This window comes from Toxorhynchites rutilus, chromosome 3 (genome assembly GCF_029784135.1).
Source record: "Toxorhynchites rutilus septentrionalis strain SRP chromosome 3, ASM2978413v1, whole genome shotgun sequence".
NCBI lineage: Eukaryota > Metazoa > Arthropoda > Insecta > Diptera > Culicidae > Toxorhynchites > Toxorhynchites rutilus.
In genome coordinates, this window is record NC_073746.1 from 46,752,255 (window position 1) to 46,764,600 (window position 12,346).

Below are 12,346 nucleotides of genomic sequence, written 5' to 3' on the forward strand. Positions count from 1 at the left end.
AAACTTTTTATGTATTAAAACTATGAAAAATGTCATACAGTGAGTAAAATATTGTGATTTGATGAATACCTAGCAAACATTAAATCGCATAACAAGCGTATATATAACATCATATGCCCTAAAATTTGGTTGGCATATGCATGCAAAAGTGGAGGCCATATACATACATGACAAATGCTCACCGAATTTGTTTGGATGAATATGCAACTTTGACCGGCTATAATAGCGATTATGTTGAAATTGAATTGCGATCTAGTATGAATATATTCATGAATTGTCAAAGCACCAAATACGACTTTTGCCATACTCATATACGATTTATTAAAGACATAGAAACAAAAACAAATGGCCCAAAATATTTTCGTGAAATGTTTATTATAGCCTCACAAATCGCCATTTTTATATATGAGTATTTATGTTTGTAGAAATAATAATTATTTGATTGACTTGTGTTGGGAGTAGAATATGAATGTTTAAAATGGCACAGATTGATGTTTGGTGAAAACTGCTCCGATGTGGGTTCGAACTCCGGTCGTCTGAATTATCATCCACCAGCTGTATCGCGCGGCTATCTGAAATTTAATTCAACAGCGGTTAAAACTTTCGAGTGCATCAGCATTTCATTGACATTTCAATATGATGTAAAATGTTCTTTCTTAGGATCTAATATGATTTACTGTTTCATGATTTTCTTCAGCATGCAATACGATTTACTACAGTACTGAATCGATTTAAATTATACGCTTATACGACACACAAACTGCATCAGTGTAATATACGCATATGATGCGGATTAAATATATTTTACGACAATGTACATCATAAAATTGATGTTGCGAATTGCGACTTAATTTGATAATGGTATATAAAATCGAGTTTTTACATTTTATGCGATTTCAAATATACACGATGCATACTTTGATTGATATTATATGCGATTATGATTTATTCGGATTTCTTGTAAGACTTGGCACGTGCATAATTATACGATTTAATGTTTGCTGGGTAGAGCCTCTCATTTTTCAGAAACCTGTGAAATATTGTTATATCCAAAAAGTCTGCAACAAAAATAAAACATTGATGGGTCTGAGCCTAGGGGCACGGACGGGATCTTGACATAGGCCTGTGTTTGTGTGTAGTAATTGCATTTGAATTGATTTTTTTTATTGTTCAAAATTTGTATTTTTTTCTATTTGGATACACCAAATGGAAGCCCTGAAACTGAACTTGTATCCTTTACGGATTAGATGAGATAACGTGGTAGAATCCAAAACCACATTCAATTCAATAATGTGCACATCATCATTTATCATTTTTAAACACAAGTCTAAATAGTTAAGATCTTCATAAATATAAGCCTAATCCAAGTAAATCTATGACTACAAAAATGTGTTAAGGATAATAATAGCATTTACTCCTTCGTTGTCACGTTACCATTATTTGTAGGGGGTTGTAATAACATTATGGCCAGGTGATGTATATTGAGTATCCTATTGGGTGCTCTCTTGGGAAGTTCGTGTAGTTGCTGTAGTGAACTGATCTCATTGGATGCTGAGTTCTGCTTAAGTATAGAAAAGGGAAAGGAGAATGGGCAAGTGCATTCGAGCTTCTAAGGAAGACATATATAGAGAACATAATATTACGATCGCGACTACTCAAGATGTTATAATCTGATATGCGTGAGTGTACCCTTTCGAATTTCTGAATCATCAGCCAGTTAAATTCATTTATTGTATTTTTTACGTAACCAAACAACATGCTCGATATTAAGAAATCCTTGACCACAATCACATAAATTGTTAGTAGCAAGACCTACACGATAAAGACGTTAATTGAGCCCGAATTGATTGAACTTTGAGGATAATAGAGTAAAACTATCTTCCAAGATTATACTTTCATTGATTCTGCCAACAATAAATGCCTGTTTGTTCGAAAATGGAGAATAGCTTGTGATACGCCCGACTCACATTGTGAGCTAACGCCCGAATGTAGCCGTCGGGGAGGAAAGCGAGTGGTTAGTGCAATCGAAAAAACATAACCATTTTAATAGTCAAATTGTTTTGCTATATTTGTTTATTTCAAGCAATAAAATACTGGATAAATTTCCTGTTTAATGGTATATAACACAATATATGTCACAATAACGATTTTGAGTATTATGCGTTTGAAAACACTTAATGAATCATTATATTTTTTGTAGAGTGAACCCCCTATATAAAAATCAAAGACATAGCCCCATGTCAAAAGTATTTTACAGATATGTCTGTAAATTTACAAACATATATGTAAATCTGGCATCTCTGGTGGTCTGAGAATTTATTGCAAGAAATCGCTTGAAAAAATGCATGAATTTGCTTGAAAATGAAGTGGATTGAGTCCGCACCACTTAGCGTGGAAACACACTAGACGGCTCTCCCGCGCGATTCTCGCAATGACAAGTCGCAGCAGGAGCTCGATGAAAAACACATTCAGCGGCTTTCGACGGCTTCACTAGCGGCCATTATCATATTTTTATAGACGGATGCAAGACGAGTCTATGGTACAAGGTACAACTGTTTGGACAGTAAGCGGATTAGAGGGGAGGTATATAAAGATAGAATGGTGGAAAACGGAAGAGGGATGTTTACCTGAGCGAGAGGGAGAAAGAAGTTGATCGCACACGTCTGAAATATTGCATTTCTCGATAATTTGGGTAGTATTCGAGAATCCGCAGCTACATGACCGCAGAGTGATTTTCACGTATTGGCTCACCGATAGTACATTAACTATTACCTTGCTTCATGTGCACCGCATAAACACTAATACTATCACAAAACCGTTGCGGCGCATCAATTCCATCGAGCCACCGCAGAGAATGAGGAACCTTACAACAGTGACTTTAGAACCGGCCGTACCCGCTCCGCCTTGTGTGTTTTATCTCATTCACATTCCATTATCGAGGCCCCGCGGCGGTCTGTCATTGCAAAATCCGCGCGGGGAAGCCGTCCAGTGTGTTCTTACGCTTAGGGTATGAACGGCTTTGTTTTTAACTCGTATTTTGGCCGTTGCGGCATACACAAAATGAAGCTACCGATTCGCCCCCCAAGCGTTCGCAGCGCCATTCATTCGTTCTCACTCGTGACGGCACTCGCTTGCATCATTACTCATAAAAATTCGATATTTTTCAGAAAAGTCAAAGATGCCCGATATCATCAAGGTAAAATAATTTTGCTGTTTTGTCGTGAAAATCGATTCAAATAGGAGCGAAATAGCTTTTGAACCTGTACTTCGGACATGTGTGAATGCTAGTCGATTGGAGTTCGTAAAATAAATTCGCGAGAAGAAGTGTTTTTGAGGATGAAATCCTTATCAGAAGCTGGAGGCAGGAAGGAAGAAAATTCCTTCTAGTGCCGAAGTGAATCCAGGTCGTCCGTGTACAATACATTCGTTTCGTAACATTTCCTGTTACAGGCTTACTGGATTGTGATTTTTCCGGGAAAATAATCCGTTTTGTATTTCATATTCGTTAGGAGTTTGATTCTTGTTTTTGTTGTTCGAATCGTATAATATAACGCCCCGAAAAGAATCGAGGTGAACATGACAGATCAATGTTTTGATTGGATGAATTCTTTGCAGATCGCTGGTGATCACATACTCATATATGAAGCTTATTACAAACAGGTAGGTTATTGGAAAAAAATAGTCTGCCACTTTTGAAGCGTAAAAATGCAACGTAAGAAAGTTTTCCATTTGGAGTACTCCGAAGGGGAGAGCGAGAGCATGTTGAATCCTGCGAGAGATTTCGATTCTAATACGATTCTGTAGTAGAATTTGTACATTTCACCCGCGCTCACCCAATCTGTCTGTGGTTTCTTTTGTTAAAATACTATCCAAATTCTCATCCTGGGAAAGCGTTGCCGATCTCGAAGGAACTTAGATTTTTGATGTCGAAAAAAGTCAAATTACATTCTTTACATTTAAGAGATCGAAACGTTCGATGTTTATTTCTATTGATTGGGAATAAAAATCGAATAGAGTGCTATTTTCTCGTTTTGATTTCTTGAGGGTATTGTTCGGCAGTCAATTATTAGAATATACTTACATTCTCTCTTCTGGCAACACTGATCCTTACTCGCAACTGTCTGCAACTTTATTTCATTCGAGAGAAAATTCAAACGAAACCGCATGAAAATCAATAATATTGATATTTTGTTCCTCTTCATTCGCTCTCGCCCCCGCTCCAACACTCCATCGTTTTATTTCTCGATGGATAGTAACTGAATCTTCAGAAGTAACATGGTTTGTGTTAATATTTACAGCTTGACCCGAAGGAGGCGAATGAAATCGGAGCACTCGATGCGGCCAAATTTCTCAAAAAATCCGGACTAAGCGACGTTGTCCTCAGTCGGGTATGGGACCTGTCAGATCCGAATGGCCGTGGTTTCCTCAACAAAGAAGGCTTCTTCGTTGCACTGAAACTGATTGGGCTGGCCCAGGAAGGCTCGGACATAAATATGAAGAACATCTTCAAAGAGCTTCAAAAGCCACCCAAAGTGGTAAGTGGCTGATACACTTAGATTGATGGTCAAATCATCTGACATTCATCTTTTCCAGGGAGATCTTCCAAAGGTACCGGCACAGATTAAACTTGTTTCCACAGAAAACACAGACTGGTCAATGAAACCCGAGAAGAGACAACAGTATGAACAATTGTTCGAATCGCTCGGTCCGATGAGTGGATTGCTACCGGGAGCAAAAGTGCGTACCACTTTGATGAATTCGAAACTACCAGTAGACACGCTTGGTCGCATTTGGGATTTGGCCGATCAGGACCGTGATGGAAGTCTCGATAAACACGAATTTTGCGTCGCCATGCATCTAGTTTACGAAGCACTGGATAAACGTGCAATCCCTGCAGTTCTACCACCTCAGCTTCAACGTAACGCTCCAGCAGCCATCGCTAACGACAACAGCTTCGACGCTTTCGGCAATGGTGATGGTGGTTTCGTAGCAAACTTTCCAACTGACATCGCTCCACCTCCACCAGTGGTTCCACCCCTTCCGATCATAAACCGTGCTGCTCCACCGGTTATTCCGCCGGCTCCGCTTATACCACTCATTCCAACCGGAGTCGATGCCACTGTCACGAGTAACGCGTGGGTCGTGACAACGCTGGAACGCTGTCGTTATGAGGAAATTTTCAACAAAAGTGACATGGATCGAGATGGGCTCGTTTCCGGTCACGAAATTAAAGAGGTCTTTATCCAGTCCGGCCTACCACAGAACGTGCTCGCCCACATCTGGGCCCTTTGCGATAGCAATCAGTCGGGAAAGCTGCGGCTGGAGGAATTCTGTCTGGCAATGTGGTTCGTAGAACGAGCCAAAAAAGGAATTGATCCGCCACAGGCGTTGGCGCCAAATATGATTCCTCCCAGTTTGAGGAAGAACTCGATGATTGCTCCGCCGGTAGGTTTCGATGATTGGTAGTTTGGTTTTATTATGCAGAAATGTTTTAAACTTGTTCCAGGAGTCAAAACCGACTTATAGTAACCCAGAACTAGAAATGATTTCAAAAGAGATTGAAGAACTAGCGAAAGAGAGACGTTTGTTGGAGCAAGAAGTTGCTCAGAAGGAAGCGGACGTTCGAATAAAGGGCGGAGAAATGAGAAGCTTACAGGTAATGAGTGAACGCAGTATTTTAACTTACGTACACAAAGGGTCATTCTTGTTTCAATTTTAGAGTGAGTTGGACACTCTAACAGCCACATTGAAGCAATTGGAGAATCAAAAAGGTGAAGCACAGAAACGTCTCGACGATCTCAAAAATCAGGTAAGTGGTTATTTTTACACAGCCTGATTAAATCGAATCAGTTTAATTCCCATTGACAACAAATAACTGCATTTAACCTCATTTGTTTTTAATTTATTCAAATTTTTCGTTCGCAACCTCATTGAAAAAAAAGCATTTTGTGATATTGAAGAAATACTACGAAGATAAACGTAACACAATATGCATACGCTAACCAGTTGATTCAATTACGAATTCACTCGTCAAATTTCCAATTGTATCACTAACCAAACGCTAATATCTAATAATGTTGCTAACGGCATGACGATAAATTCACCAGTATTATCACACTAACACTTTACACAAGCTGAAAGTTCTTGTGATAGAACATAAGTGGCTAACGAAACTAACGGAAGCAACGGGTTGTAACGCAACTCTATTTTAAACCGTAATCTTCCTCACTCAATATTTCCCGGTGTGCGCGCTTTCTGTTTCTGTGGTGCTATGACAATTATGTCCGACATGTCGCGATCACGGCACGGCACGGTTTGCAATAACATCGGTGTGTTGAACTTGAACCAAACTGCTCTAAAACTGTATGCATCTTGTGCAAACAAAAATGAAAACCCTACTATAGAAAGTTGATGTAGATACTGCAATTGCTAGTGCCAGAGTGCAGGTTAGTTTTGGTTGATTTTTATTTTTGTAAGTTTTATTCTGTTTTGTATTGTTTAGTTGATTATCATTTGTACACGTGCGGTTTCTTTTTCCTTTAATTCATCCATCCTGTTTCTTCGAAAACATCCTGGCAAAGAAAACGGCTTTAGTATCGTCTTGATTCAGATGGCGAACAGGGGAATGTGTTCAACCGAATACAATGTACAGTTGTCTGATCGTAAAATTGTTTACATATGTTTTTTTTTAGAATTGGTGGATTAGGAAAATAATACTAGTTGGTTTCTTAAGATAAATACTCTCATTAAAAGTCGCACACACCAATGTAAATGGTTAAAGCTCATATCGATCGTAATTGTTTAATGTTTTTGACATCTATCAACAATATCCAATCTGTTTTTTTTTCATTCTTTATTTTTGAGAGCTTCAGCCTCCTGGGCTGGTTCGTTTCAGATATCTAATCTGTGGAAATCATTGTGATAAAATCGTTTCCAATTCGTATATAATGTTAGTTTTTATCAATGGGACTCGCTGAGTGGCACTTTGATTCTTTCGAAAATGTGCGACTTTTACTCTGAACAAAGATTTTGTCGGCGAGGCATTCACAAATTGCCTTGAAGCTGGAAAAAATGTGCAGCATCCAATGACCATTACTTTGAATGGTATATTTCAAAAAATAACGACCGTTTGTTTCATGAGCTCCAGTTTCATATGCATACGGTAGTAGTATTCTGAGCTGATTGTAAGTAATTGCAAATTGCACAAAAGAACCCCATCACAATAATGTGATGTGAATGGTTAAAAGCAAGTTTAAAGTTTTATTTTCACCTAAAAACACGTCTAGTTCAGTTGAACGTCCCAAACTAAAGTGGACTGTTCTATTTTTTTTGGCAGAAAAAAATATAGTAGAAACGGGTATCCGTTATCCGGTCTATCCGGCCAATATTTACTATTCGGCCGCATACCGGATAATAGAAAAAAATCTTATTAACATAAGATAAATCACAGCTCAATAGATATATAGACATCATTCACACGTAATTAAAAACAAGATGTGTTTATTGACATGTCAGAACTTTCAGTACTTTTTTCATTATGGACTCTCTAATCCTATGGGTCATTCGCGTCTTAAAATTATAACAGTACTCAAAATTAACCAGTGGAAAATTATGATGAATGAATAACAAGTTTCCATCATAACACTAGTGTGTTCGGTGTTCTTTGTGCAGTCTAGTCTTTGTCCGAATACTTCTTTGGTGCAGGAACATGCGGAATAACCTCGAACATATAAAAGCCCAACACACTTCTCCATGAAGCCTATAGCAGGGACGAATGACCATCCGGTTAAACTCCTTTAAAAAAACAAAACATTGAAAACCATGAAGCCTAACATTTAAGTCGTCATATTAGTGAAAGTGTAACCGGTCATAATAGTTTCTGTATGTAAGGAAGCAAGTGTACCCCCTTTCAGATTACGATCCCTGAAGACAATTCTAATTTTGATCATTCCCATTTGAGGGTGGTCTGAAAAACTCAGTTTTTTGTCATTTTCCAAAAAAGGCTTTTTTCAAAAATTCATAACTTTTGAACTACTCAGATGATCGACATATCAAATTAAAGACAATTAGTTGATATTTTTTTATGAAAATATGATACTTGCAAAAGACTTTGAATTTGTTTTCGTAATTATTGATTATATTTTTTTAAAGTTATTTTCATGGCTTTGGACTATATGGCGCTATTTTTTTTTTCTTGAAAGTTGAGGTTTTTTACATAACATATCCAAAAATCAGAGATGCGATTTTTGTCGTTTCTAAGAAATAATTTTTCAAAGTCAACCAATGGTCCAAAAAATTATTTTTTCCTTTTTCTTCCAAAAATGACTTTTTCAAAAATTTCATAACTTTTGAAATACTGGACCGATTCAGATAATCGATACATAAAATTGAAGAATTTTACACTTTCGAAAAAAAAAATGGATTTCATTCGCATAGATCTAGTTTAGTCCCATAGGAATATTTAACGAGGACTGAAAACAAGTTAAATTTAAAAAATTATTAATTAATTAACTAAAAAATGAAAAAAGATACATCTTTGATTTTTGGATATGTTATGTTCTTCTTGAATGGCGTTAACGTTCCCTGTGGAACTTTTGCCGTCTCAACGTGTGCATTAACTAGCGTCATTTATCAATACTTAGTTGAGATTTCTTAAGCCAAATAACACGCCTTGAATGTATTCCGAGGGGCAAGCTCTAGTATACGCGTGACAACAGTGCAAGTCGAAGGAAATTTCTTTGACGAAAAAATCCCCCGGCCAGAACGGGAATCGAACTCGAACACCCGGCATGATAATGTGAGACGCTAACCACTCGGCCACGGGTGCACTCGGATATGTTATGTAAATATCAGCTCTCAAGAAAAAAATAAAAAAATATAGCGTCCTCTATCTCTAACCGAGAAAACTATGAGAAACTACTACGATCAATAATTACAAAAACGAAGATCTAAATTTTTCGCAAATCTAATATTTTTTCAAAGAAGATCGTTGGCTTCAATTTGATATGTCGATCATCTGAATCGGTCCAGTTGTTCAAAAGTAAACGATTTATTTAAAAAAAGTTCCTTGTAGAAAACATGATACACAATAAATCGGATATTTATTCTGTACAAAAAAAAAATTCATTCATAATTTGAATTGAAGAATGTATCTATCATCTTCTAAAATTTAACGCTTTATTTGCTTTATGTAACCTGTCGTTACATGGAGTAACCCGTCGAATATCCGGCTATCCGGCCAAAACCTCTCTAACTCGACAAAATATCGCATCTAAATGTGACATTTGATGGCGAATGAGTTTCTCCAAGTACAGTCAATCGCAAAACTAAGTGTACACGTGCTACTTGACGGTACATTCCATCTATTTGGTACAAAATATTTTTAGTACATTGTTTCTTTTGACGCATATTAATTACTCACACATTCAACTAGCTATACGCGCAATAACATTCCGCGAAAAGTTTTTGGCTAATTTTTTAATTCTAAAAGATGAAAAAAATCGCAATTTGAAGCATCGCAAAATTGAGTGTACATCTTAAATTTCTCAAAACAAACAAACCTCGAAATAAGGGGACTTTTTTCGTCAACGTCTAATCTCAACACTCAACCACTGCTTGAGCAGTGTTACAGGGTGACAAAAAAGTCCGGTCACACTTTTTTGGGGTCGCCTGTAGCCTACACGTTGCATCTCTCTGGTGCCATCTATATGTCAAATGAAAGGGCTAACTTTGCTGCCCAAAGTGGCAGAGTTTCGTTTCTGTGCAGTTTGGTAACATTGAGTTGTGAGCCATGGCAGAGTTAAGAGCAGCTGTTATCGCTGAATATGTGAAAGGGTACAAACCCAGACACATATTCAAACACCTAAAACCGCTCGGAATCAATCGGAAATTCGTGTACCGGACCATAAATCGGTACCTAGAGACCGGAGGCACCGAGGACAAGGCACGATATGGACGACCAAGGTCTGTGAGAACTCCAAGGCTGAAAAAGATTATACGAGACTTGATTCGCCGGAATCCCGCCCAATCTGCACGGAAGCTGGCCAGGAACCTTAAAATGGACCGAGAATCAATCTGCCTGCTTCTGCGCAAGGATTTAAAACTTACACCGTACAAAAAACAGGTGGTTCATGGGGTTACCAAAGCTACAAAGGACAAGAGGTACCAACGGTCGCGGGAGTTGCTCGGTTGGCGCGCAGATGACGAGATTATTTTTTCGGACGAGAAGCTGTTCGTTCTGGAGCAAACAGTCAATCGCCAAAATGATCGAGTTTGGAGTGTGAGCCTCCAGCAAGCTCCTGCGGACAAGCTGAACGTTTCCCGGTTCCAAAATAAGACGTCAGTGATGTTTTGGGGAGCCATTTGCAAGAGAGGTAAACTGCCTCTTATTTTTATCGATAAAGGGGTCAAAATCAACGCAGCGTACTACCTGGACACGGTTTTGAAGAAAAATGTTCTGCCTCAAGCTGAACTATTGTTTGAAGACGATTACTACTGCTTCCAGCAAGATGGCGCCCCATCCCACACCGCAAAGGTTGTTCAGGCGTGGTGTGAGGCAAACTTGATCGATTTCATTTCGAAGAATGAATGGCCTCCGTCGTCTCCGGATCTGAATCCACTGGATTATTTCGTGTGAGGATACATGATGTCGAAGCTGAACGACTATAAAATAACAAATTTGGAGCAATTCAAGCGAGTTATCACGAAAATCTGGGACGAGATGCCGATGGAGCACGTGCGCGCCGCTTGCGACGACTTTCCGAGACGTCTGAAGCTGGTTTGATCAGAGAAAGGTGGTGTAATTCCGAGATATCGTCTGTGAAGTATCTTTATGAGTTACTGAATAAAGCTATGAAAGCCAGATTAAGATTTTCTTCTTATTCTTTGAAATATTGAGATTTTCCTGTGTGACCGGACTTTTTTGTCACCCTGTAGTTTTTGTTTTTTGATGTTTGAATTTTTTTTTATCAAAATGGCAAGCGAGAGGAAAGAAACAGATATTGCTGCACGTGCAATGATAACAAGTAAGACTTGTCTAGGAAAGACATTGCGGGAAATGGCAGCTGTTGTACGATGAACAGTAAAGAAAGTCATGAACAAATGGAAATACGAAAGAATCATGGAAAATTTCCTGGGAAGAAGACATAAACGGTGATGGACGGGTAATTGTACGAACATTTCCAAAGAACCCTAAACAAACATTGCTAAATTGACTACCGAAGTAGCCGGCATCATTGGAAGACATGTCAGCGCAAACACCGTCCTGAGAGTATCATACAGGAATAACCTTGAGGTCGTGTTGCCCGTAAAAAAATCTTCATCTCAAAGGTGAATATGGAAAAACGACCACAGTTTGCTAAGTTTGTAAACAGACCAAAGAGTTCTGGAACATGGTCCTTTATACGGATGAGAAGAAAACCTATCTCTTTGAATCGGATAGAGAACATATGGTGTGAAAGAAACCAGGTTCAGTGTTTCAGGTTCAGCGTTTGATTCCCACAGTAAAACACAACGGTGACACAGTCCGCTAATGTATGGTACAATGGCGGCTTCTGGAACTGGAACCATGTAGTTTATCGATTCGGCGATGGACAAGATGACTTAATTGAACATCCTGAAACAGAACCTGCAGTCTTCCGTGCAGAAACTGGCTCTCCCTCGTGATTACTACTTTCAACAGGATGAAGACCCGAAGCAAACTGATCTCATCGTGCAGAAGCGGCTGCTCTATAAACCCTCGTTTGATCATCAATTCACAATAATTATGATTACTGTCTTAATTGTGGTGTCTTGTTGCAAAACCGGCCAACTTCTCAAATTTGAGAAATTCGTTTTTTCGGTTTTTCAGACCTTGGATACATTGTTCTAAATATTGGCAGTGAGAAACAGAGCCAAAATTCATCAATTCTCTATAAAACACGCATTTAAAAATCATGATTTACTGCAAAACCGGCCAAATCCTCTCGCCAGTGAGTTTCATAACCGGTCATCTCCATATCCGTAATTACAATAATGTGTTTATTTACACTTGAGGAGAGCACCAATACCGTTATTCGGAGATAAATACTTCCATAGGCTACATAATACCGATTTCGCCGGAATTACTGTCCTCAGATGTGTGGCTGGATGCAAAAATCAAAATACAATGATGATGTTCATGTTACAATATTTAATGACCCGGTGCGCCCCTAATCAACTGAAATAGGTGGAGGTCGTTTCCCCATTCCCGGGCATTCGTTCAAACCTCCTGTATTTTCCGTGTATTTTCCTAAATTGAGAAAAAATTTAAAAACTTGGAGACCCTCGTTCAGCCTTTAAAGTTCAACGGTTTTCTCTCAGAAGAAGG

At 38.5% G+C, this 12,346-nt stretch overlaps 1 protein-coding gene across 3 annotated transcripts in view; it reads left to right on the forward strand.

The window, feature by feature from the left end:
- Positions 1 to 3,112: 3,112 nt before the first annotated feature.
- LOC129775602 (epidermal growth factor receptor substrate 15-like 1) overlaps positions 3,113 to 12,346 on the forward strand; it is a 30,954-nt gene continuing 21,720 nt past the window's right edge. Inside the window, exons 1-7 of one of the 3 annotated variants that reach the window (XM_055780519.1) lie at positions 3,113 to 3,196; positions 3,616 to 3,660; positions 4,299 to 4,535; positions 4,594 to 5,445; positions 5,507 to 5,656; positions 5,720 to 5,809; positions 6,405 to 6,446. In XM_055780519.1, the coding sequence (XP_055636494.1) occupies positions 3,179 to 3,196; positions 3,616 to 3,660; positions 4,299 to 4,535; positions 4,594 to 5,445; positions 5,507 to 5,656; positions 5,720 to 5,809; positions 6,405 to 6,446 (1,434 nt within the window). In that variant the 5' untranslated portion in view covers positions 3,113 to 3,178. Of the gene's footprint in view, positions 3,197 to 3,561; positions 3,661 to 4,298; positions 4,536 to 4,593; positions 5,446 to 5,506; positions 5,657 to 5,719; positions 5,810 to 6,404; positions 6,447 to 12,346 lie in introns of those variants that run through there. The other 2 variants (XM_055780520.1, XM_055780518.1) reach the window with 2 other exon arrangements.